General features: G+C 37.6%; 1 protein-coding gene across 2 annotated transcripts; it reads right to left on the bottom strand.

The window, feature by feature from the left end:
- Positions 1–136: 136 nt before the first annotated feature.
- On the bottom strand, positions 137–25,807 carry LOC145767075 (uncharacterized). Of its 2 annotated transcripts, none has more exons than XM_082578820.1 (16): positions 25,668–25,807; positions 20,728–20,940; positions 18,531–18,605; positions 12,450–12,553; positions 9,853–10,000; positions 9,179–9,261; positions 8,105–8,225; positions 7,199–7,624; positions 6,691–6,852; positions 6,395–6,583; positions 6,125–6,240; positions 5,574–5,750; positions 5,289–5,424; positions 4,331–4,414; positions 3,625–3,743; positions 137–3,226 (listed from the first exon to the last, which is right to left on the bottom strand). In XM_082578820.1, the coding sequence occupies exons 1-16, from the start codon at positions 25,669–25,671 to the stop codon at positions 2,987–2,989; spliced, it is 2,397 nt and encodes a 798-aa protein (XP_082434946.1). In that variant the 5' UTR covers positions 25,672–25,807; the 3' UTR covers positions 137–2,986. The 2 variants fall into 2 exon arrangements, with proteins under 2 accessions (XP_082434946.1, XP_082434948.1); XM_082578822.1 differs by having other exon boundaries at positions 3,625–3,740.
- Positions 25,808–27,648: the final 1,841 nt, after the last annotated feature.

The raw sequence follows: 27,648 nt of genomic DNA, 5'->3' as shown, positions 1-27,648 counted from the left end.
GAGCGACTATGCTTCGAGTACAATTTGAGAAATCAGAGTAATAAGTCTTGCATAAGGATACAAACAGAAAAGCTGGTCATGGAATCGAACACCTGGCCTTTTAATTCAGAGTCCAACCCGGAACCACTGCGCCACGCTCATTGTAAATAATTTAATCGGCACCAGACGATGAAAATAAAGCATTTGTAATTCTCTATGCAACTAAGAAAGCCAACAATTTTTAGCATCAACTGATGGTTTTCATCAATACAATAGCATTGCGTTCAACGTAGAAGTCGGTTATTTGCGCATATCACATTATAAAAGCAGTTTACCACTTAACACGTCAAACTACTACCTTAACTACTATGTTGTAATCGCCGTACCACCACTGCAACTTCAACACAGAGGAAAACAGTCACTTGCTTTGGTGGATAAATCTTTTAAAGCTTTACAATAAACAGGCGATATACTTCTTCAGCAAAAATGAGTGTTTTACGTTTGCCTTGACATTGATTGGTCATTTACTGGTTAACGGGTAATAGTTCGCATACGATGCTTTAATGAAAAAAATCATACAAAGCGCTTTGAAAACTACTCAGAATGACAATTTTGTTGTCTGGGTAGTTGGTTGTCAATTGCACATTTTGACGTGGATGCAACATAAACTAAATACATCGACGTTCAAAAGCGCAAAACACTAAAAACTCTGCATTGAAAAGTTACGCTGTTTGCATCGTTTCAACGCTACCAGACGCGAAGAACGACGTTAGACAATTTTTGCTGACTGGGAAGCATCAAACTACGAAATAATCAGCAATAATAAAATATTACAAAGAGGTTCGCACGGAATGAACGCAGTGGAATGGAGCAAACACTCACCATAATAATATATATTTATAAACATTTTCTTTGTGTTAGTTAAATGCACACGTCACAGACGCGCATTGTGATATCCTTAGAATGTCGTAGATAAAACGTAAAAGCAACGTATCCAGCATGGCCGACAGTGAGCGTGGTATTCTTGAGCAAAGACAGAAGAACTCTTCGAAAGATAAAAGCTTTCAGTGTATCTTGAGCTATGCCACAAATGAACCATTGAACCGGTTTGTTATCTTGCGACTAGAAATCTAGGGAACAAAAAATTGTCTTGCTTCAAGGTGTCAATTAAAGATCTAACGCTTAAACGCAGCGAACAAATCATTTTTGCGTAAAGTCAACATATGCTGACGTTGAATCAATGCAAACTATGATTTGCTGGCTGAAAAAATACAAAATGTTGATACTACTGCTGTGTTGTACGGAGAAAAAGTTCGCAATAATTATAGCAACTTCTTTCCATTAAAGCCAAAGCTTTGATGCCACTGCAAATCGACGGCAATAGAGAACGTTCTTAGAGGTACTGCTGTTCCTCAAAGGGATGAAATACTGCTGTTTGTTTTTACGAAAATAAATGTACAAGAAACTGTAAATTAAACGAAATCAAATTCAAAAGATGACCTCAAAAAGTCGCACAATCATCCACATTGATACAATGACGTCAATTGTGCGCCAAAATAAGAAAAGTAATGGTGTAATATCTCAGCGTGCAAAAGTTGTCGTTTTTGCAGCATTTGAACGTTGCACGACGTTCAAATGATGTAAAAACGACAACTTTTGCTGGCCGGGATAAAGCTTTATCGTGCGATTCCAGCATGACGATGCCTAAAAAAGCTTAAAAGCAATATTTTTCAAAGCTCAACACCTTTGATGGCTCGATCTGGAAAAATGTTTTCAATGTGAAACAAGTCTATCTGGTACATCGTGATATCACTTTGCCACTCGCTGACGTCAAAGACATGATGTCATATTTACGACCGTAATTTCGAGACAGAGATGGAAAAATAAAAAGTAGAGTCACCGAGTCACTGGTTTTGATAGCACAACTTATGACATAAATTGGGGATAACCCAAGATTCAAGCGGTCAATAGATTAATGTTTGCTGAGAGCGTTGAAAGACATAAAGCATTCTGAACGGTGGTTTTATGTATGGCAATGTTGAAATAACGTGTTTTGAACGTTTACAGAAAAGGTGATCATCATTGGTGAGAACATGTTGTTTAACGTCGGTCATAGCGAGCTTACGCAGTGAAAAAATCCGCCCTATTGATAACGTCTGCAAACGTTGAATCAATGTGAAGAGGACGGATTTCGTAAACTGGGTAGGTCTCTTCACAAATTTATCGGGGGGGGGGGGGGAGAAAGGAAGCACCAAAACGTGAAATAAACAAGTAAAAATAAACAAACAAAATCTTTATGACGAAATCGCAAACAACAGCTGGAGCGAATTTCAGCCTGGAAATATCACCATCAGTCAACGTTATTTTGATGTAAAAAGTGTGTTTACTTTGTCCTATCTTTAAGCACAAAATCAAAACAAGAGAAAGAAAAAGTGACAGTCTCTAGGAAAATAAGTAAACAATCTCTTCCTATTTGCACAATAGACTTTTCTGGCAATTGTGACCAGCTCTGAGAGACACGAGTCATAACAACTGCACGTTCGTTTTAAATGAAAACAAATGAAGACAAATTTGAGCCACACAGTGGGAATTGAACCCTTGGCCTCGGGTTCACCCCGCGCCCTACTGACTAAGCATGACTAATCTATGTGTTACTCGTTCTAAGATATATTTCGAACAGATTTTTACGTTTGTATTATAGAATAATAAAGGACTAGTAAAATGCATTCTTTTCATACTAATTTAACGTCTGCAGACATTAAATCAACGTAAAACGGTTGCATTTTGCTGGAGGGACGATACGGAGTCAGCAAATAGCCATAAGTACAAAACAGAAAGTTCTATGATTCTGTCAAGCGAGGAAAGTATTGCGGTAAAAACGGAAGAAGAATATTTAAAATCTGTAATCGACCTTTAATCTGGAATCTGGATGCAAACATAAAGCACCTCATGGCTGCATCTCAGTTGTTACAAACAAGAGAAAACACGTTATTTTCGTCTGTGAGAATCACTGATGAAAATCTTTCCATGCATTACGCTTATCGGCTAATCTGACATCAGCTTCGTTTAATCCTGCCTCATCTTCATCATTCGGATCTTCATCTTCATCATTCGGATCTTTATCTTCTTCGTATTCCTCGTCACCGTCTGCAAGATTGGGGTCTCTTTCAGGTTGGTCTTCGCTGTATCTTCGATTATCTTCTTTCAACTTCTTTTTGTTCCCATCCAAGCGTCCTTCGCCATTGTCCTGTCGAAGACAAAACTTTTTTTAAAATTTTGATTATTAAGCAAAAATGATGAAAGGGCAATAAGCTGAGACATGTGTAAATACAATGCGGTTGGTACGCGAGAGAGACTACATCTGTAGTGGTTGGTTGAGTTGCAGAGGTTCAGCATCAGTGCACTACGTTGTGGACATAGCACACAATTCCTGTTCACTACGTTGTGGACGTAGCACCCACATAGCACTACGTTGTGGACATAGCACACATTCCTTTTTAAGGAAATATAACTTGCTGAAAAATTGTAAGTTAGACCTTACAGCTCATGAAATAAATGTAGGCTATATGGAAGGCCTAGGTGCATAACAGATATGGTCAATGAAGACGAGAAATTTGCAAATTTGGAAAAGGAAAATTCACTCACCTCTTCTTCATCAGTGGCAACTCCTTTCGGTTTTACTCCGGGAACGTCAATGACTGGTTTCTGCTCTTCTTCCGCAACCTTGGCAGCCGGAGGTTGCAACATCTGGTTATCAGGTTCTTCTGAAGAGAAAAAACCCATGAGGTGGCTAAGTTTTTACCCAGACAGCAAAATCCGTCATTTTTACGATGTAACTTCTACGTCAAAATCCGATGTAAACATGACTGATTTCGCTGTCTAGATACCTTTAAATGTACACCAAAAATCGTAATAACTGTCTACATATTATATGCAACATACGAAGTAATATCAAAGAAATATCGTTTGAAGAAACAAGGAAAATAAAATAAAGAGACTTCGTGTTAGTGAGGTCAGACTTACAAAAAAGAAACACATGCATAAACCGGCGCTAAGTAGACTAATGGTAACAGGCAAAACCATACTGCACCTAGTTGAAGTTTGTGTAAAAAAAATAAATATTCAGTAAAGTCGGCTATCGTGACATGTCGCTATGGCGGCATCTGTTGCAAAGTCCCGTTTTTAAACCACAGTAGACTTTGGCAATGGCAGCTTCGGCGGTACTTGGTGTCATACTTAGTTATGATTAAACTTTTTCGAAGGTCCCCAAAATGCCACTGTACTTATTTTAAATTCCAATGCCACTCGTTGGTATTAGTTCTTCATCATATTTTCCTTCTTTCCTCCTCACCTTGTTTAAATTCTTTCTTCTCAGTGTTGTCATCTCCTTCTTCATCAGTAATCTCACCACGAATCTGTTGTTGTCTCTTCTCAGCTGGATTGAAGATGAAGAACATGAGATAAAATCATCATCATCATCAGTTGAGGCATATTAAATTACTTCTCACCGAAGTGGGTGGCTGTGTTACTTTTACACACAAAAAGAGCGGTATAGCATAGGCAAGATAGTACCTTGTTACAACTAGAATTGAGATGCAAAATTTACGTGATTCAATGTCCCAAACGGTTGTGCACAACTGCTAATGATCAGAGTCGCTCCACGTCTAAACTTGATATATTTGCAATTGTTTTTTGTTTTTTTAATTTTAAGTAGAACTACGAAAAACTAGCAAATATCCTCTCATAAATCACTTCTCCAGTATACGGTATATTGATTATGCCTGCAAAAATTCATGCCATTCTGACAAGCAATAAATGATTGGTTGAAAACATCAAAAAATGACTTTCGAAGAAAACAGCATTTAAAAAAACACCAATTAAAACACAAGCTACATTACTCACATTTATCACTATAAGTTTTGACACACAAAGACATTGAATGGAGTCAAAATTGTACCATACTCAGAATCCTGACGAAATTTACTGCTTTAGATACAAAAAGATTTTAGATAAAAAAGTTATTTCCACTAGGAGTGTCCCCTTAAGCACGCATAAGTTGTGTCAAAACAAAAGACTTATGGGTCGTTACGTGGGTCGAGACCCACAGGTTAGAGACCACTGACGTAACTTACGTCACCACTACGTCATCTACCTACACTTAGGATTTCTATCTAAAACGTATACCAGTCCATAATGCAAGCGCCAAAAATCAGGCTGCTGGAAGAAATTTAAGTATTATAATTTTAGAACAAAAACGGACCTGAATCACTGATGAATTTGCAAATTATAACAAGACATTTGCTTCTCACCATTAAGGGCAGCGAACTTTGCAAGGTCTTCGGCTTGTGCTTGGGCCAATTTCTCTTGCTTCTCGTTCATTTCGCGAAACTGCTGAATTGGATCTTTTTCTTTATCGACGACAACTTTTTCACTGTCTTCAGGTTTCTGAACAAAAAAAAGAAGCGGTCAAGCTTGCGCGGTATCGTTGCTAAAAAAACACCACAAGTTTAACTTGCGATGAAAAACATTAAAATGTCAGTTGAAAACACCATTCAACATTCTGCTGATAAGGTTTGCTACGGTGACAAACCAACCTGCTCTTGTGCCTGGTCGGACAATCGATCCAATTCTTTCTGCGCACGTGCCTCAGCATCCCTGGCTTTAGCCTCTGCAATGTCCAAGGGATTAGGTTCATCTCCATTCTTTGGTTGTTCATGAACATCCACATCCATGTCTGCTCCTGGATCCTGTTTGTTGTTATCTTCGTTATTCTGGAAGTAGAGATTTTTTTCACTATCTGGTTGCGTCACATTCGAATCTGGGAGTGAAGCAAAATCCTGGGAGTGACGGCTACTTTGGAAGCTTCCAGTCAAAGTAGGGTTAACAATACACCATGATTCATTTTTTCATAAAGCAATGTCAGTTATTATTTCTGCAACTTCTTTGCTTGACTTATTACGTTTATAAAACTGAAACAGCTTCGTTTATTATAACCGCTTCAGATCGAAAGTCTTGTAGGTCGCAAGAATAAGTAATTATGAGATCAATAATAAGACTAATTGATTCGCAATTTAGGGAGCCTAAGTTACAACTTTACGGGGTAGAATCACAGTTAAAAATCATATACCCTTTATCCTTTGTTTACCGGGTTTAGCTGCTGCGGTCTAAGTGGGACTTCCCTCTGACGCACAAGTTCATATCTTTCATCTCCTCTTGGAAGACCGTCAGCCAGCTGGTTGGGATGATCTTCATTGGACTTATCTGAAAAGCAAAGATTTTATGCAAAATTGGAACATCTAAATCACGAGGATGAAAAACATGATCACTTTTGAAACACAATAAACTGGGTATGTTGTGCGGGTAAAGAAATAATTTCTGAAAAAAAAATCGAAATTCTACAAGTGAAGTAAATTACCGTTTTGCTGATCTTGGTTGTCCCCTTCGGGTACTTCCCCACGTCTGTCACCGTCTGCTTCAACTTGATCGACGTTGTTTTGCTCTTGCGGCAAATTATGTTGCACTTCCTGTGGCTGTTGTTGCACAGGATTTACTGGCATTTGTTGAGGAATCTGTGCACCTTGTTCTGCGGGGTTGCGATTCCGACCTTTAAAATACAAATATTATAGAACGGCTGAACTTACATAACTTTAAACAAAATAATGCTCTTTTACATCAAGGTTTCAGTGAAATTAGAAAATTTTATTCAGTCACCTGCGCATCTTTCTTCGCACATTTCGACGCTTCCAAATCTGTTCTCATTTCCACCGCATCCGGAATACATGAACATCTGGCATGAGGACGTTCTGGGATCGAAGAAGAACAAGTTGTGTGTTTCTTCGCAATCGCCACGGAGAGGTGGAAGGAAACAGACATCTTAATAAAAAAAATAAAAAAAACGGTTGAGTTGAATATTGGAACGTTTAATTTTAATCATAGTTTTGCAATCACACACGTGCAGATTTTTATACGCTCAATTTCTGTTTCAAGAACGCAGAAAAACAAACCAGGCGCATGTGCTAAGATTTCTGTTGGCTTAAAAGAGTCCAGATCACAGAACATTTATGACCATTAGTGACAACACGGAACAAAATATTGAAATGTCATTTCAAGGCCATTATTATTTGGTGCTCGGAAGAATAATTTCTAATAACATTTTGGGACAATGTAGCGTGACAAGGCACTCCCTTGTTTAAACAATATGATATAAAAGTATACTTACTTGTTTGCTGGAGTTGCAGGGAGTCTAGTACCTTGTCTTGAGCACCTCCTTCTTGGTTTGCAACGAGCTTGTCCTCATTCTGAACAGAGTCTGGGGCATTGCCAGCAACATTTACTCCATCATGAATTCCATTATCAACATTTTGTACAACTTTGGAAGGGTCACGTCCCCTTTCTTGAACATGTTGTGCCTCCTCTGGAACGTTGACAGGTTCCGGAACATTTTGAGGCCCGTCTTGTAGGTTACTGATAACCCCTGGGTTGTTTTGAGCAACTTGGGAACGTTGCGCCGCTAATAGTCTGTCTCTTTCTTCTCTACCTTGCTGCTGGCGTTGCAAGGCCTGGTTTCGGGCGGCCTGCTCGTTCTTCAGCTGCAAACGGCGATCTTCCAACTGCTGAGCGTGTTCTTGGCTACCACCAAAGTGAGCTGAAAAAGAAAATGAGATTTAAAGGTGTAATTGCAAGCAATTAAAAGCTATCTAAAATCTGATCATTCATCCATTTTGCTTCAAAGAAGCCTGGTCTTTATCGAAATATCAGGGTTGACCGTGGCTTTAGTTAAAATCTAAAATCATAGCTAAAATCTAAAAATCATGGCTAAAATCTGATATATGATGTTAATCGAAAAAACAACGTTTTCTCAAAACAAAAAATATATACCATTACCAAAAGGCAGAAAAATAACTTATAGCCCAATTGACGTTTCAAAAAATAAGCTGTTTCACTTTCATTGTTGAGAACTTAAAATTTAATTTCATTCTACTGTAGAAACCATGACCGAAGATGAGAATATGCAAGGAAGAGGAAACCAGTTTAATTTTAGAAACACGTTTGCCAGAGCATGAGTTTGTTTGCAACACTTTCGGCTTTTTTTGTTTTGTATTGCCTTGTTCAACAAGATTCTTACAGAATAACAGCAATCGATCTGATTCGTTCATCTCGTCAAATTGAGCATGGTCCAGGGTTAAAACGTCGGCACTGGCTTGCTTCATCACGTTCTTCAACTCGTTATAATTACGTACCTCTTCCTAAACACAACGGCAGAGATATGTGATCAATTGCGTTTTCATATCGGGTTAGGCAAAAAAGAGCAACACTTAATTTTTTTAATTTTCAAAAACTATAAAAGCTATGATTTTAAAATTAAGCACACATCAAAACTAGGCTATTAGAGACTTTGTTCAAGAGTTACAACGTTTAAGATGAAAAAACAAACAAATATTCTCTATAAAAAATCCACTACCGACAGTAATTTTTATTGGGGGTGGCGCAAAATGATATGATTATGTGGTGATCAAAGCTCTGTCATGAGGACTAGCTGCTAGTATTACATTTTACATCAAAGTTGAATCAATTACCTAGCTTAAAAAAATTAAAAATACTCTGGTCATAACCTGCACCAAGCATGAAAATCATATGTTTTATAGTGATCGCAAATTCAAAAAAATTAAAAATGTCATCATCTATTGCCCCCTCGATATATTGCTGCATGCAGTGTGAACAAACTGAACATAGTCATATGTTGCTCTCAGTCACTGACAATTCAGAGCGGATCTCCACAACTGCAATGATCCACAATCATGCAAAGCACTATAAACTTATTCCGTCAATGCTAAAGACTAACCATACAGTATACAGTAACAGGAAATTAACTCCATTTCTATAAACAAAATTATGACCGGACAGATATTAAACTGACATTGGCCGACTGGAGCCGGGCATTCTATTCATCAGATGGGCAATTTATATCTCAGTTTGGATCGCTTTCGAAACCACGATCCACCATATCAGTAAAGGATGTTGTACACTGGTAGACTGGTGGACTGGTGGTTTGATTCGATAAAGGTTGACAGTCGGCCTAGAAATTCGTTATTGTCATTGATTGTCTGATCGGACTATCACAGAATAAGGTTTTAAAATGATGGTCAATGGTCATTAAAAAGATGAGTTATGGATATATCAGATGTGAGCAACGAAATACCTCGGCTTTTTGAAGCTGAAGGTTAGCGTTGGAGTGTAGGAATTGATTTTTCTGATGAGTCTCAGATAGTTCCGTGTATTGATCTGAAAAATAAGCTGAAACTCAAACGAGAAATTGGCTGTATTACGTTTAGAGTCAAAATGGTGTCTCTTCATTTAGTTAGGATATGACCAGCTAAATATCAACTCGCGTCAAAACACAAGCATTTAAAACATACAATGGGAGGATGTGAAAGCTTTTCACACGACAACTACGGGTGCCATTTAGCTTTGAAGCACTACAGTGGTTAAAAAAAACACGTTTCAATATAAACGTACAGAGAAAGCAATGCTGCTTTACATACGCAACGTCGTCAATTAGCTAATAGTATCAGTTCAGTAACCAGGCTGCGGCTTTATTGAAGGAAAAGTATTTTGCTGTCAAATGTGCAAGTTCCTAAAGAATTTCGTCTGAATTTTTAAACATCGGTCACAAATTAAGTTCGATTTGAAAAATAAGAGATCATCTATAGAAAGTTCTAACGTCTCAACGGAAATGCACGTTTTTCAACAAAATAAATACTTGACAAGTGGAGTTATCTCTTGAATCTTACTCTTTTCCAGCAATTAAGTTACGTGCGTGCATAATCACTTAATCAGTATATACCAAGTTTTCTTTTAAAGCACAAACGCTACCTTTCAATTTTTGGTTTTCGGCTTGCAATCTTTTCTTCTCACTTTCATGGTGTTCGACGGCCGAATTGTGATTTTCTCTGTCCAGTTCTAACCGCTTTTTTTCTTCTGAAATGTCACTGAGCTGTTTCTTTGCTTTATCCAATTTGTCCTGCACAAAGTTGAGACAATCTATTAAAAATTGTTATTGCCGAATTACAATTATACGCACTGACACGTTGTACGAAAAATAACAAAATTCTTAAAGTAAAAAACGATCTTTAGCACTAAAACCTTACATTACATTTCGCTCATCACAAAGGTTTCCAGCTAGGATAATTTTAATAAAAAACAGGCTACACGATCAATGGCCAATACTTGATATTGAAAAGAGCTAAAGGCAATAAAGTTATTCTTAGAAAGTCAGAGGAAAATGAGAGGTTGACAGCATTTGTTAACTATCACATAATCAGCAGTAAATCTTCGCTGATACAAGAATCGTTGAGATAATTGAAGCTACTCCACATAACTCTGAGCACAAAGCTTCACAATTGCAAGTTTAACAACGTAAAAACAAACGTATCGAAGAAGTGTCACAAGCACAAGCCATTTTTAGACGAGAGCTATGCAACAGAAAATGACTACTTGATGAAGTTTTGGAACGGATCTCCGTCCTGAGAACACACATGGCAAGTTGTGGACAGTGTGATCAGTAGGCTATTAATTAAATCAAAACCAAAAAAGTAAAATCATTTTCTTACTTAAACAAAAGCGAGCCAAATTTTAAAACCTCACTTGAAGTTACCAAAGCTTATGTCACTCTGTTATATGACAATGTGCGTTGTAGTCTATAGTATACAGTACAATATATCAGGCCTCGAAATTCGTTTTTGTTGACGGCGGACAAACGTGTCCGGTCTGAGCAGCTATCTCGGCGGACAAATTAAGTCTCACGGCGGACACACCAGTTTTAACGTCGATCGTCATACTTAATCCCTTTATCTTGATAAATCTTCGCCATTTGAGAATCATAGCTACGGTTTAGGCTTTTTAAAATTTCAGCAAAGTTACTCTGAAAGGCTTTCATCAGACCAACAACGTGCGCTTGACGCCGTGTAGCTACTAAATATGATGATGATGATTGTTAAAAATTTGAATTCTATGGACTTTTTGTGTCTGATGCAAATAAATAATAAAAAAATAATACGCCGCATAACTGATTAACTTCCGCCGAACGAGGTCGTGTGGCTTCTTGCGTCACAATGCTCTGGGCACGAGTCGGAAAACTCTAACGCGTAACGCTACTATTTTCTGATGTGCAAAGTTTCACTATAGGCTTTTTTCTTTAGGTTTATTTTTACATGTTATGTGAGCGAAAGTGACGAAAAGAATAAACAAAACATTAGAAAAAGCACAATTATTTTTCCCCTCTCCATGATGCGGTCGCCTTTTCAAAATAGTATCAGTATTCCACGAGACCACGGCAGGCTCGGAGTTATAATCAGCGCAATCAAGGCCATCCAAACATATGCTTATGATGAGAGCTTCAATAGCATCGATCTTCAAAGACGTGCGCCAATCTCCACGAGATCAGTGCTTGTCGTTAAGATACGTGATACCGAGATCTATTCCGTGTCTTTTCTCCAGACCGGCTAGTTGAGGGAAAAACGTAAATGCGAGCTCTTCTTTAGCGATGAAATATGCGATTTCAAACAACCTCTTTTGATTTTTTTCGTTCTCACTCATATTGTTGATGGCCTTGATGATCGGAAATTGATGGCTTGGGGTAAACGATATGTTGTGATCTTGGACAAAGCTAATCCTTACATTCGTTGTTCATTTAATATATGCGTCTATCACCACTAAATTTCCTAGTAGTAGGTTCATCGCCCTCATTCTCACTTTCAGAATTTTCCCTGGGCCTTTTACCAAAACTTAAGTTTTGCTGCATCTTGCTGTAGTAGCCTACTCTTATAATCTAACTTTGTAACCAACCTTGCCTTATCAATATTACTCGGAGATCAAAGCCAGACATTGTGACGTGAGACTTGAACTAAGTTGCGCGTGATTAGTGTAGAAGTACCGGTACTCCCATCGATTCTTAGCAAAAAATTCACCTTTGTTACGCTGATTCAATGTCATCAATCGTTAAAGCAACGTAAAATTCGAAAGTTTTTCTGCTTGAATGGAAGCTAAAAGATACAGTATTAACTTTTTCTAGATGCGCGCTTGGAATGCGATAATTTCGCATTCCCAGCGCAAATTATATTCTTGCAACAGTTGTTCGTGCTATGCAATGACGATTTGTATCGCTAGTTTCTGCGATATTTCTCGGCGGACAAATATGACCGATCTAGAGGGTACTTCCCGCGGACATCACATGCTGTGACGGCGGACATGTCCGCCGTGTCCGCCGTGAATTTCGAGGCCTGATATATACTCGTTTATTTATTGCTATAACATTGTAAAAGTATTGTATTTTGCTGAAGACAACCAGTCTATGGTTAGCCATTTCGCAAGCAAATAAATTAAGATCATTTGAACGCAAAAATCACACGATTGGCAACGGCACAGCTGCAAAAGAAGTACACAAGCAGCATCGTAGGCTTGTAACATCGTACCTTGGCCAATGCATGCTCTTCAAGTAGGGCTTCATATTTTTCTTTATGTGATTTAGTAAGTTCTTGAACATTGTTTCCGTGTGACTCTTTTTGCTGTTGCAGCTCTGCACAAAAAAGTAGTTATACTTGTATATGAAGTCGTGGACCGAGGATTTAGCATCACTCGTAACTCGTAAGTGATGCTAAATCATCGGTCCATGACTTAATGATGCCATTCGTATGACCAGAGTATGACTACCATGGCTGTGGAGCCGGGCGAAAAGTATACGATCTTTCGGCTTACAACTGGCCGACTGCAACCACGCCAAAAACGACGCAGTCCGTATGCCACCATGCTCGAATGACTCATTCAACAAATAATACGCGCCACTCTTATCTAGTCTGTGCCATGATACCCGGTGTTGAATTGGTTCAATTACACGTCTTTAAACGTTAAATTTGATTTTTATTGAGCACCATACAAAACACAACATAATAATAACAACAAAAACGCATACACGCAATCGCACAGAACTCACTGCGCAATGGCGATGTAGAAAATAAGATACCATGATACGTAATATTTGGCCAAGTGCAAATGGATCTTTGACCCAATGCAGGATGGATCGCCTACCACGCACTGGTATACGATTTGTTTCAGTCGGAGGCAAGACGTGCATTGCTCATCAGGTAATCTTCTTCGGTGTTAAAGAGACAGCGTGTTACCTTTGATAAACGCAACAGACATGACCCTGTGGTATAGAAACAATGGCTTTTATGGTCCAGTATGAGACCTTAGGCTTTAGGCCTCTAAACTTACGGTGACCGGATGAAGGGTAATACGTGCAGCGGGGCTGCGGAATCGTCAGTTCCGGTTCCGTTAGGGTCATTGGGCTCGGAAGAGCGGCGACAGCGGACATTCTCATTCTTTGTATGACCCTTTTTAGGTTATTTCTTTTGACGAAAGTTAAACTTGTAGTAGTGTCTCTGGTAACACTGACGGGGGAAATATCTGTGCTGATACTTGTTACAGGTTGCTTCATCGCCTCCACGGCTCGACGTCTTACACCAGTTCTTCGTCGAACCGTTTCGACCAGGCCAGCATTTGAGTCGTGCGTATGTTTATTCACTTGATAAACCACCTGAAATACAAAAGCACATAATGTAAATGCGAGTCTTTATAAATAATTTTGCGTTTTATACGATAGTATTCTAATTTTTTTGCAAACAAAGTAATGCGTTAAATTTCGGTCAAGATGCCGGCATCCGGCGAGAATGCCTCTTTTCTACTCCAAACTAATTTTATCAATTTTCACTTGTCATTAAATTTAACTCTGAAAACAACTTCAAAATTCAAAGTTACGTTCACCAATAAGGCAAGTTTTCTGCGAGACAGTACACAATTGCACAAAAAGTATATTTAAGGGATAATGAAAGAAGCATTCTTCACAAAGGCAATTACTAAACTCAGAATATAGTTAAACATACGAATGGCTTAAGCACACCCTCAAAGTTTATCTTTTGTCTTAAACTAGGTGTCGTCAGAAAAATAATCGACTTCTAATATGTCGTTTTTGACAGTGCTCTCATGAAATAGCGTGATTTTTCGATAATGCATATCACAGTGATCTATATGAAGGTTGCCGTAATGCATATCATTGCCATTTGCATAAATTCAATGAGCAGATAAAATATTTTTACTACGAGATTAGCTTCATGTAGGTACCTGATTCGTTGTGGTTGAAGTGTGGATACGCGACGTACATTTATTTTTTCCTCTTCTTGAACATCTCCAAAATTTCTTTGTCCCGTCCGAGCTCATTTTATCGTAATGATAAGTGAAGCCCTCGTGCAGAAACAGTTCTTTTCCCTTTCGCGATTTAGCAAGCCTCAAAGAATCCTCCATTTTGGAGAACGTTGTGAATAGTTCAAACAGGATTTGATGAAATGGATTACAGTGCTGCCAAGTTATACTTTTAAAATTTTGAAAACAAGCAAATAAATTCGCAAACACAATCTTAAACTAAGCAAATCTACAAAAAAAAGAGTTACCGTACTAAAACAAGTTTTATACTGCACTATCTCCTATCTCTGATAGTAACAAAACATCTTAAATTTATTGCAGCTAGTCTTTAGCTAGAGACAATGTATCTGCTGGGTCTTTCCTTATCGGTCTCAGATCTTTATACAATACCTATTAGCAAGAAATCTGTCACAGAATCAGCAGTTTATTGTTCAAACACAAGCAAATAAGGTGAGATCTTCAAATGAACAAGTTTGGAAAAATGCAGTCACACCGTTAATATCTTTATCCTGATTCATAACATTAAAATTCTTTTGCAGACTTACCATATCAAAAAATTCATGAGTCTAACCTGAACCAAATATTATCCTACAGTAACAATATAGGTCAACGCATGTCTTAAATTTGTCTCCTACAAATATCCTACGTTTGATATTGCTGTCCTACTTTTTATTGAACATCGTCATCTCATCAACCAGCCATGTCACTGTTAGAAATGACGTTAAACCTCTCTATCTTTTGCTATTCTTAGCCAACTGTGAACATTTCAATGTCATTCAGTTAGTTTAGAACTGAATGATGGAAAAATCAGTCGTTTAGCTTGAAAAAATTTTCAAACAAGAAAACAAAAAATATAAATACGCATATCGATGTTGTCATGAAATCAATGGGTTTTGGTGTTGGTATTATTATGACACAAAAAAAGGAAATCACAACAGGTGAAAAACAACATGACGATATCAATGTTATGTAATTTTCCTACAGAAAAGAGTAAGCCTCAACACCAGGGCTTTGGAGCCGGAGCTCTGCAGTCGTGTATTTTCAATGAAGCTGGAGCTCTATGTGAAATTTAAGTGTAGCTGGAGCAGATGCTGAAGCCAGTTGTTTGAAAGATAGCTCCGGCTCCGATGTATTTCATAAGATGCTATTACTATTGGCTGAATTCATATAATTTAACAGCAACCCTTCGAAAATTAAGAATTGTTGCCTCGTTGGCGCCACCTTTTCAAACTTACCAAGTTGCTAGGGATTTTAACAGAAGAGCAGTCACATGTTCAATTGTACATAGCTGCAACTGATAGTACTGACTGACCCATTGGATAGTTTTCACTCAGGTATTTAAATTGACTTTAAATGGTGTAACTTATGCTTTTAATAGAGCCGGAGCAGCGATATCAATGAGCTCCGAAGCTAGAGTTAATTTATGATAAAAGAGAGCTCCGGAGCTGGAGCAATTTAACATTTACGCCTGCTCCAAAGCCCTGCTCAAAACAAATAACAGGTAAAAACAAGTAACTCGCAAAACTAAAAAATGAAATAAAAATATAAAATTGAGGGGAAAAGAACAAGGTTAGTTACACTGAAATGGAACCATAAGGCATGGCATGTGAATATATACATGAGGCCACATATTTTCTCTTTAATTTTCAAAAGAAAATTGCTTTGTTTATTCGTCGTAAGAATCCAACTAGAGAAAGCAAGACTTACAGTGTTCATTCAAGCTTGAACCTGTATTTGTTGAGTATGAGATCTGCATTTTTATGCATAATCCGCTTTCAGTGTTATATTGTGAAATAGTAAGCACTAGCCTAGGCAGCCAGACTGTTTCAAACATTGACTGGATTTAAATTCTGTTTTGTGACTTTGCTGCCTAATTTGTGATACAAGTTGGGAAGAAAGCTATTGATTTAAACCAGAATGAAAAAGGCTGGTGAACAGCATGCGCGTCATTCGGGAAATGAGTCATCACCCCAGGCGTCATTCAGGCTAGAGTCATTCGAGCGTGAAGACCTGCTGAATGTTCTGTTATTAGTTTGTGAGACACACCTACTCTGCAAGTAATTGTGGGCTTTCCGATTCAAGAGCCTAGCATAATACCTGTGAAATAAAGTTTGTTTACCTTAATCAGAAAGTTTTAGGTAGCAGCCAAGCCAGACTGTAATTATACTTCTTTCCATATCACCTCATGAAATCAACTAGGTACTCTATTGCAAGATTTGCAACGTTCTTTTGATCAGTTGTAACGTAACAAAAAACTAAAATAACTCCTTTTCATATGAGCTCACTTGTCGTTGAAAGACCGCCAAATTTTGTTGACTTCAAAAAAACATGGCAACAATGCAACAATGCTTTCTATTACTTAGCGCTGCACAACTGTGCTGACACCGCGATGCGAATAGCCCAAGCAAATGTGACCTTGAAAGAAAAGCTTGATTGCTGTTACTATTTGTAATATTACTTAATCCAGCAGTGGCAGCATTTGACAAACTGATACTACACAGTGCGTTTGGAAGCTAAGTCTGACTTGACTTGCACTTTGGCTCCATAAAGGTACAACTGGATACCTTGTTGTTTACTATACCGTTTTTCTTGATCAAACTTAGACTAGAAGCAAACCAACTGAACGTACAAACCACTCTGAATCCGGTCCACGACTTTATGACGCGGTTCGAATGGCTCCATCAGTACACTACCATGCTCGTATCACGCGCTTACGTAATGGCTTCTAACCACTCGAATGCCGCCGCCGTGGCTTATGACTCGTTGCTTGAATGACGCGCGTCACAGTTCGTACGTCTGAGTCATGATGCACAGTATGGAATTACTTACATTTAAAAATGTTAAACTTACGATTTTTTACTTACAGCTCCGAAATTGTTTTGTTCCATCAGAGAGCTGATTTTGTCAAAATGATTGGCGAAGCCCTCATACAGAATCAGATTATTCCCTTTTTCGTGATTAAACAGCAGTTTGCAAATTACCATTTTTCTGATTTAAGATTTCATGGAATTGAACCACGGCATGCATACCTTTGTACATAACCTAATGCATTTTTGTTGTTGAATTTTGTGGAGAAAGATATATTTCTTTATTTGCTTTTTGCAAGAGTCTAATTGCCCCCCAGAGTTGTGCATAAAGTAGAGTACGGATTAACTGCTTTAAACCAGACTTTCATTTAGATTCGTAAGAAGATTGGTGAACAAGATACGCGTCATTGAGGAAACCAGTCATTGCGCCACGGCGTCATTTGAGTGAGAAGATTACGTCAATACGTCATTCGGCACGGAGTCCAACCGAACCGAATCCATAAAAATTTGTTTTGGTAACGCAGTACACGACTCGATAGTCGATGAAGTTTGGTTCAAGATTAACTAACTACAGTCTTTACGCCAAGGCGTCATTAGGACATGGTAATATACGAACGGAGCCATTCGACTCATACAGTCGTGGACCACATAGTCTACAATTAGCTGAAGAGGTATAACCAACCAAGAGATACACCTCAAGTCTACCGGAACAAGCTTTTTTTGACGCGGTTCGAGTGACTTCGACACATTCTACCATGCCCCAATGACATCAGTCATGGACATTTCTTTTATCTGATGTTGTGATAAACTCGCGTCATTCGGGAAAGAAGTCAATACGGTCTCGCCTCATTCGGGCATGGTAGCGTACATGTCGCGTCCTTCTGTTTGAAATTATTCAAAGTCTACAACTACGCATAAGTCGTCTATGAATGCGTCTAATGAAATTACTAGAACGCCATTACAAATTCAATTTAGTCAAAGAGCTGCACAAAAACGTGTACACCATGGCTGAGGATGTAGAATAATTTCTAGATCAGAGGATTTTTGATTAGATGCAGTTAAGCCTTAAGCCTACCTACAAAAGTTTTATACCAGTGTACTGTATCTAGTTTATAGTTTTAAAAAATGTAAAAGTGTTTGATCTGAATGAGCACTGGATATAAATGCACGCATAAAACTGACATTTCTCGTTTTAAAGTTGGCAGATGAGCATTGAGCAGTGATGGTACACAAACTACGATTGTTGCCATTTAAAAAGTTTAACTATATCTCACGCAGGAGTTATATCTGAAATCGAAAAAAAAGGACTGTCTCGAACTAAACCATGGCAAAAAGTTACGCTGACAAACAGTCTAAAACAAAAATTTAAGTGTGACACCTGTTGCACTATGAAAAAATTGCAGATACAACTTTATGATTCAGTTACAATTCTAATACTATAAATATTGTCAGAGCTAAGCCATACATAAAAATCAAGAAATATTCACTAACTGTTTTTAATATCTGCATGTTCTGCTTTTTCTTTTTGTAGAGAATTTTCCAATCTTGAACGATCTTCATATATCACTAAAGTAAATTATAGTAATAAATGGTAATGTGTTCACAGTTTACACATACGTGTTGTTGTCAGTGCTTTATCGGACACACAACTACCGTACGTTAATAGATTAACTAAATAGTTGTGTAGTCTTATTATCAGCAAAACTCAACCAATATACACTACAGTAAGTGCTGTAAGCAAAGTTAAATAGTTGTATAGCAGTATTAATTCATTTATCATCAAAAAATTTCAAATAATATCTAGTAAGTGTTGTAAGCAAGGTCAAACAAGTCATAACAATATGTAAAAAATGGGGTAGGCAATTTAATGTGTGAGAGATCAACTACACGCCCAGTCAAGCCGGTGCAAGAGAGAAGTCCAATTACGGACCCAAAGGATGCGAAGCCTGGAAATTCGATGTTTAAATAAATGTATGACAAAGTCTAATTTGACATTATTGTGTTGCAGATCGCGATTTTGGGTATTGAACCCTCTTCAGTACACTTTATAAACAGCATAGTACGGTAAAATTTACAGCAGTTCACTTTAGAAAATCACTAAAATTGTTATGTGGTTGCCAAGAATCAAATTAGTCTGCGAAATTATTTTGCGAGCAGTAATAATGACAATTTTTATGCAAATAATGAAGGTAATTAAGTCATACATTATAAAAGCGAAGTTACAAACATTAACTTTGTTTTTATAATGTAGATTGTAGGCTATGACGTAATACCTTCATAATTTGCATAAAAATTGTCATTATTACAGCATTACTGCTCGCAGACTAATTTGTTTCTTGACAAACGCATTCAATACCCAAATACGCGATCTGCAACACAATAATTTCAAATTGGACTTTGTCATACATTTATTTTGAACAAGTCATAACAAGTTAGTATATATATCAAATAAATAGTTGTATAGTCTTATTATCATCAAAAAGTATCCAACTACATACAGTAAATAAATGTAATTTAATCTTGAAGTGTAATTTCTCCAATTAATGAATACGAGAAGAAAATAAATTGCATGGAATTTTATTTAAAGTTCAATATGGCCACCATCATTCAACATAAGCTTCTCAAGTCGACCATGAACAGCATCAACTGATTTCACAAGAGAAGAAAATATATTGCATGGAATTTTATTTAAAGTTCAATATGGCCACCATCATTCAACATAAGCTTCTCAAGTCGACCATGAACAGCATCAACTGATTTCACAAGAAACTCTCGCGGGAGGGAACTCATAACTTCACGTATTCTCGCTTCAAGTTCTTCCAAAGTTTTTGGTTTGGTTGAGTAGACTTGTTCTTTTAACAAACCCCAAAGAAAAAAGTCGCAGGGTGTTAAATCAGGACTTCTGGCTGGCCATTCGTGTGAACCACGACGACCCATCCATTTTCCAGGAAATTAAGCATTCAGCCATTCTCGAACAACAATAGCAAAGTGTGGAGGAGCTCCATATTTGCTCATTAGTTCATCCTTCATGATACCATGAATGCCGAAAGGTACCTCACCATGCTGAAAAATGAAGTTTGGCCAATTATCAGCGCTTGGGATAATATTGAAGATTTAATTTTCATGCAAGATGGAGCTCCTCCACACTTTGCTATTGTTGTTCGAGAATGGCTGAATGCCCAATTTCCTGGAAAATGGATGGATCGTCGTGGTTCACACGAATGGCCAGCCAGAAGTCCTGATTTAACACCCTGCGACTTTTTTCTTTGGGGTTGGTTAAAAGAACAAGTCTACTCAACCAAACTAAAAAATCTGGAAGAACTTGAAGCGAGAATACGTGAAGTTATGAGTTCCATCCCGCAAAAGTTTCTTGTGAAATCAGTTGATGCTGTTCATGGTCGACTTGAGAAGCTTGTGGCGAATGATGGTGGCCATATTGAATTTTAAACAAAACTCCATGCAGTATATTTTCTTCTCATATTCATTAATTGGAGAAATTACACTTCAAGAATAAATTACAGTGATTTTAAAATAGGGAGTTACTTTCGGATCACCCTGTATATCTTAAGTTTTTATAAAGTAATGTGCATGGCAGGAAGTTTAAAGTACACCATACAATATTACCGGTTCAACTTGTGGATCAAAATGATATAGACACTTTTACCAACTTAGTAACATAGCGACATACCTTGTAATTGTGAAGACAAAGATTGGTGCTGAGACTGGTATCTCAGTGTTTTTTCATCCATCGCTTTTAATTTGTCTTGGAGCATATTGTTTACATACAAAACATAAACAAAACTCAAGGCAAGGAGAATAACAATGAAGGTTGGTAAGACACTCCGAGGTCTTCGATTGAACATGCTGTTGAATCCTTTGTTCTTAGAAGAATTGATATGAACTGAAACAAAAAAAAAATTTCGATAATTACATAACAGTCAACCAAAAATAAAAATGATTAAGAATAATAAACAATAATTTTTTACATACTAAAAATTTTGTTAAATTTTCTGTTAACTTATTGTTGCTTTTAAACACAAGTATGCCTATGAATAAATGTACCTAATAACATAAGAGAGACAAGAATGACAAGGAATTCGCAACACCAACTGGTATACAAAAACACTCGATGGACTGGATTGGCAAGAAAAGGGGAATGTTACAGTGGGCTACCACAGACTAAAAATGATGATGGATGAAGAGCTTAATTTTCAACTAAATTATAACACAAAGCATCACAAAAAAATATGCACAAAGCTGATCTTGGAGCCATTTCAATGATGCAAACAAAAGCTGTGCCCCACTGCTAGTTACTAGTAATGAAGTAGGCTACTTGGTGATATTTAATTTATGGAAGTGCCAGTAAAGCCAAGTCTGTGGGTCCACGTCTTTTAGGCGCCGGTCAAATAGGCGTGCACACTGTGGCGTCAGGATATTTAGGTGCGGAGCACTGTGACGCCCGTTCATTTAGGTGCTATTCCTAGTAAAGTCTGCGGATTGTATTATATTAGCTTGGCAGGTAGGACAATGCTTTTCACACAAAATGTTATATTGAATAGAAAAATATGTTGTTTTGTTAATGCGCGTGCATTTATTTGTTGTGAGTCATGGCTTCAGTGAGTGAAGCTGCTATATACGGCAATGCTTTTCACATAAAATGTTATACAGTATTGAACAGAAAAATATGTCATGGCTTTTCTGAATGAAGCTGCTTAAACCGACAATGCTTTTCACACAAAATGTTATATTAAACAGGATTCTTTTTTTTTTTAATGCGCGTGTTCGGCATTTATTTGTTGTTTGTCCAGGTTTGTGTCGGCGAAAGCTTTATCAATAAATTAAAGTTTCCGAATATGACTGAGTTCACTTTTAGATTAAGTCAAATAATAACTACCGTATTTTACGGACCATAAGGCGCACTTTAAATTCTTTTTTTTCCTCATAAATTGATCGTGCGCCTTATGGTCCGATGCGCCTTATGTATGGATCAAGTGCGGAAGTGCTTTATTGCCTACACTCAAAACCAGTACCGATATACTATTATATATGGTCCGGTGCGCCTTATGGTCCGGTGCGCCTTATAGTCCGGTGCGCCTTATGTATGAACAAAAAACTAATCAAAGCAATTTTTTGACAGTGCGCCTTATAGTCCGGTGCGCCTTATGGTCCGTAAAATACGGTACATACACTAAATATCAGTAAAAAATATACCGTAGTCTGTATTCATTATTCAAGCGGGTGGTAGGTTTGAGTGAAGGGTAACTTAGTTTTCCGTCAAACCCCGACTAGATTTATTAACAAGCAAAGTCGCACCATTATGCTTGCAACTTGTAGCAAGGGTTCATATGCCCTATAGAAATGTATTCATGTAATAAAGCGTCTCAGACTCACTCGCAAGAATTGCCCAGATGAATTTTTATTTGCCAAAAGGGTATTCGGCCACATTTGCTGAACGAAATTACATACGATTTTCACCGCATAGCTGTTTGCTGTATTTTTCTCAATTTTGTTTTAATTCTGATTTCAAAATAGCAAAGACTCTAGTTATCATATATGGTGATGATAGTCTCTAAGAATGTACATTCCTTGAACATTATGTTATATGCTCAAAGCACATTTTTTGCACTAAAATATCTCAAACACCAATAAAAGAAAAAATGACAAAACTAAGACGATCAAAACAAACATTATTGTATAAAAATATTTTTTATAAATCAAGATTGTATAACTTGTACAGTACACTGTACAGTCATCAAATTAACTCGTTTAGCAGTAAAATTAAGCGCATAAGGTCAACCATTTGCAGCAAAAATTGTTTAAATTTTTATTCGACAAACATGGCCAATGGCCGTACATTCCCTTTTGGCAAATGAATTTCCACCATATAAGACAAACGTTGCGTTTTCGCAACAGACAAGTAGGTCGCGCTTTTTGCTATCTCTAGGTCGAACTGCTTGAGATTTTGAGGTCAGTCCAGTTTCATTGGTTAGTTTAGTGCTGTAAGAGTCAGAAACAAGTTAGCTTATCTGTCTATTAGCCTTACTGAAGTTTTAACATAGTTCTGAATTTCGACAATTTTTTTGAATACGATGGCTGCAAGAAATATTAGGTAAGTTGCATTTTTATATTACGAATTTACAATTTTTTTTAGTGTGTATCTTAATTTAATGTATTAGGTATTGCTTGGTTCACTTATATAAAATCTAGCTGGATTCTAAGTAGAAGTGTTTTCGTGTTCAAAATGCGTGGTTATTTTTGTTGCGTTTTCGCAACGTTTGTCATCACAGATGTGCTGAACGATGCGTTTTCGCAACGTTTGTCATACCGTGAGCTTTCGATGTGCGACCGCTCTGCATTTTATTATGGATTGATTGCTGTTGATAATGAAATATGCTAATCTGTAAATAAAGTTTTCTTTACAAACTATAATCTGACCCAACTCAATCCATCTGCTATCTGTCTTTGAATGTTTTATAACATGTTACATTAGTTTCGTACATAATTACAGTATAACGAAAACCTCATGAAAAAATATTTAACCGCTATCTAAGTTAGAATTCATTTGTCAATTAAGATTTATACAGTATATTAATTATTAAAATTCTACAATGTGCTTCAAAGATCTGTTGAAGGTTTTCAAGTAATACCCCACAAGCCCGACTTATCTTCCATATCATAATTTGTGCTAACTGTTGGCCTTATTTAGTGATTGTTGTCGAAAGCAAATTACATTGTTGTTCTACTTTTCAATCTATAGTTTTCCCACACGTGTGGTTAATTATTTTCGGAATGGCCCGATTCGGTGAGTCCGATTCGGTGAGAGCCCTATTCGGTGAGAGCCTTTTTCGGTGAGTTTTTTTTAAATTATTGCACGCCGTAGCCTAATTATCATTGCCGTTATGGGGATAAGGGGTTGGGGGTTTTTGGGGTTGGTGGTTTTTGGGGTTGGGGGTTTTTGGGGTTGGGAGTTTGAGTTTTTTTTGGGGAGTTTGGGGGTTTTAATTTTGGGTTTGGGGGTTTTAATTTTGGGTTTGGGGGTTTTTGGGGTTGGGGTTTTTTGGGGTTGGGGGTTTGGGGTTTTTTGGGGGGTTTAATTTTGGGTTTGGGGGTTTTTGGGGTTGGGGGTTTTTTGGGGTTTGGGTTTTTGGGGGGTTTGGGTTTTTGGGGGGTTTGGGTTTTTGGGGGGTTTGGGGTTAGGGGGTTTTGGAGTTAGGGGTTTTAATTAGGCTACGGTACCCAATAATTTTCAAAAAAAAATTCAAAAAAATCACCGAATAGGGCTCTCACCGAAAAAGGCTCTCACCAAATCGGACTCACCGAATAGTAGCAGACCCATTATTTTTGTCTCCATTGTTAGGAAAAGGAGATTGGATGAAGAGTTGGAAGAACTTGAAAGATTCTCTGACAAAGAAAGTTCTGAAGAAGAAAATGATGATAACATCACTGTCGTTCAAACGTCTGAAGAAATTAGAGTGTTTATCGCTCCACCGGATGATGGAAATATCACTGATAAAGATTCAGGTGACGAAGGAAATGTGTATAAAAAAATTTTAAGTTTAGAATTTTTTTTTACTCATTTTAATTGTTAAAGAAAAAAAACTCACTAGCCTTTTTTTCTCTTTGTTTTAAATATTAAAAAAATTGTTAATGTGTTACGATGACGCCACGGTTACAACCGTGCCATATTTCAAACTGATTGTCCTGTTTTGGTATCATGCACGCTATAACCTCCACGTTTTGTCGCTTCTACCTTTTTCTAAAAAGGCATGGAATATAAAACGTTTAGGTGTTACGAGTACGGCCGTGCCATATATTAAACTGATTGTCCTGCTTTGCTATCATACACGCTACAACGTCCGCGTTTTGTCGCTTCTACCTTTTTCTATACCTCTGTTATGTTGGTCATATATATACTGTTTTTTCATTGTGATGGTCAGAACTAAAAACAAACTAAACTGAACGGCCACAAAAATGCATATCCTAACGATTGAGTCATTTCGGGTTAGAATTGAGTTCAAAAAAAAAAATTACCTTTCGGTGGAATCAAACTCATATCCTTGCGAGTACGAGCCAGACAAAGATCGCATGCGCCTCTGATTCACTTGGCAAATACAGTTGAATTTAGAAGTTATATACGCACTTTTTTCCAGCAACAGCGCGCATGCGCAGTAAAAGCAACGTAAAGATTAAAAAAAGGCATGGAACGGCTGTATTTATGGCGCCGTAAATGCAGCCACTTCCATATTAATACCGGTAAGCTATTAAAACCAGTTTTTCCTTGTCAAAGAGCCAGTACAAAAAAAACATCATGCTTATGTTACCAGAAAACTATAGACTTAAAGGCTATGTTTGAATCTGTGAAAACTAGGCCTATACCTTCAGACAACTTTGTAACCAGCTGTTAATTCTCGCTACAATTGGCTATCAAGAAACAGTTTTTGCAATGTTGTGAAGACAAAACATTTACCTTATCCATAAGATAGATGGTCATTTGTTTTTATTTGGATGTGAAACAAAACACACATTAAGTAAAAAAAAAATACAGTGTGCATCCAGTAAGAGAATGTGAAAGACTATAGCCCAAGGGCCAAGGTGTAAGAGTCACACCAGACCAAAATAACCACTTACTCATTTATTAACTTAGATCAAGACTGGGCTTGTTCCAATTCTTTTTAGTCTTGAGAGCATCAACAGTAGACTCACGTAAACACAAATTCAAACTATTAACATACCAAGTAGAATGACGGTTACCTAGTTTATAGGCCTACGGTACCTGACTTGTTGTATTTTGGTCAATCGCAACTCATTTACGACAAAGCTGTCATTAATGTCAAGGTCGCTAAGATGGTACCACCCTGGCTTACTTTATGCAAAAAAAGATTGTAATATGAATAGGCCTAAAATATCAAAGCTCCTGACAAGACAGACAGATGGTATTAAACGTTGACTAAACTCGAACCTAGGAAAGTAAAAGCTACTAGTATCCTAAAACAGCTTCAATAACTCAGCTTATGAAATCAGTTCCCTAAATTAAAAAGGAAAAAATTGCTTACATATTAAACAACCCTATCATGTCTGGGGTAATTGTTCAAAACAAAAGTCACAAACTGAGTGGGTCAGGCTTTGCCCTATTCAGCATGACCACCGTAGTGGCCGAGTGGTTAGCGCGTTGGGCTCGCAGTCGAGAGCCTGCATGTTCGACTCCAGCCACCCGCACTTGCTGTTGTTTCTCTGGGCAAGAAACTTTACGATAATTGCCTCTACCCAGTGATCGATTTCGAGTAATGGGTAGTACCAAATTTAAGTCATAAGTAGAGTAGACAACCGGAAACAGACATTGCAGTCGGCTGCAGCGTGGGTCAGGTGTACGTCGGAAGGCGTACACCGATGTATAGCGCTCAAGTCCGCTTTCCCGCAATGCAGGATAAAGATAATAAAACAACAAAAAAACAAGTGACTAGTGGATAGGAAATTTCAGACAACACACGTCAATAATTGAAAACTTTGCCATTCTCGATGATCAGGCCTGTCAGTGGTTTAAAACAAGTATATGAAACTACTAGAAATCCCTTTCAAATGCTTTATCAGTCCGAAGTCCAAATCAACAAACCAGCGCCAAAAAGCAGCTCAAAAAAGCTTGCCCCATTCTTTCGGACAATAATAAAAAGCGGAGATACCAAAACCGGATATTATTAATATTAAAATGCATCCTGAATTCAACCTAGGTAAGCAGAAGCAACTCATCGTGTTGACTGGGAACGTTGGGGCTCAAGCCAAAGGTAGTTTGATGGCAGGCGGCTGAGAAACCGAGTCGTAATAAGAAAACAACCAGGGCTCTTTTGCAAAAATACAGAAGTTAGATGAAATGTATGTTGAAAAAAGTTAGTGAATGAAAAAGCGTCGTTTTTATTGCATCCCTGACCGGAATGCAAGCCAAAATAACCCCATCAACGCTAGTGACACCAAATCGAAAAAATCAAAAAGATCCCGAGCGTTACACATATTGCAGCAATTAAAATAACCCATCTATTCTTGGTTTACTCCAAAAGACTGAAAGCATGTAAAAAAAGATCAATTTTTTCATTTTTAACTTCAATTCTGGAACGAAGAAGCTGCAAGATCAAGCGGCGTTGGTTCGACTTTCGGGGTGTGCTCTTGAGCAATGAGCAATGAAAATTTTCAGAAGCTGTGAGGAAGCTGAAGGAATAGTTCAAATGACTCCAATTTTTTTTCTTAGGCTAATTAGATATATCTAAACAATACTGTATCTAACCAAACTAAAAATATTTTTGAAAAAAAATGCGTTTTTGACCCCATTTTTCGATTTTTGGGCCCCATGAAGAGGCTCAAGACAATTTTTACGAATGTCAAATTTTGTCATGAGCGTTTTCTCACTCATTGGCACCATTTCCCCACTACCCCGAGTTAAGGACTGCTCCAGGGGCGCCTGAACGATTTTTGACTGGAAGGGAAAGATTATGAAAAAGGGGCACTTTTGTTGCTGAAAGGCCAATTTTTTTTAAAGTTTTAAGATAAGATATACGGTAGCGATAATGCTCATCTATCAGTTCACTATCAGTAATGATAACTTACAAGTGTCCGGTATAGG

Source organism: Aplidium turbinatum, chromosome 3 (assembly GCF_918807975.1).
Source record: "Aplidium turbinatum chromosome 3, kaAplTurb1.1, whole genome shotgun sequence".
Lineage (NCBI taxonomy): Eukaryota > Metazoa > Chordata > Ascidiacea > Aplousobranchia > Polyclinidae > Aplidium > Aplidium turbinatum.
This window is presented reverse-complemented; position numbering and strand designations above follow the sequence as displayed.

What these genes read in the sequence shown, in the direction of transcription:
- LOC145767075 (XM_082578820.1), bottom strand. An exon ending in AGATCGATTGCTGTTATTCT is followed by an intron (nt 7,625 to 8,104) that starts GTAAGAATCTTG and finishes TTTCTTTTTCAG; the next exon opens with CTCACTTTGGTGGTAGCCAA. An exon ending in GTGCGAAGAAAGATGCGCAG is followed by an intron (nt 6,584 to 6,690) that starts GTGACTGAATAA and finishes TGTATTTTAAAG; the next exon opens with GTCGGAATCGCAACCCCGCA.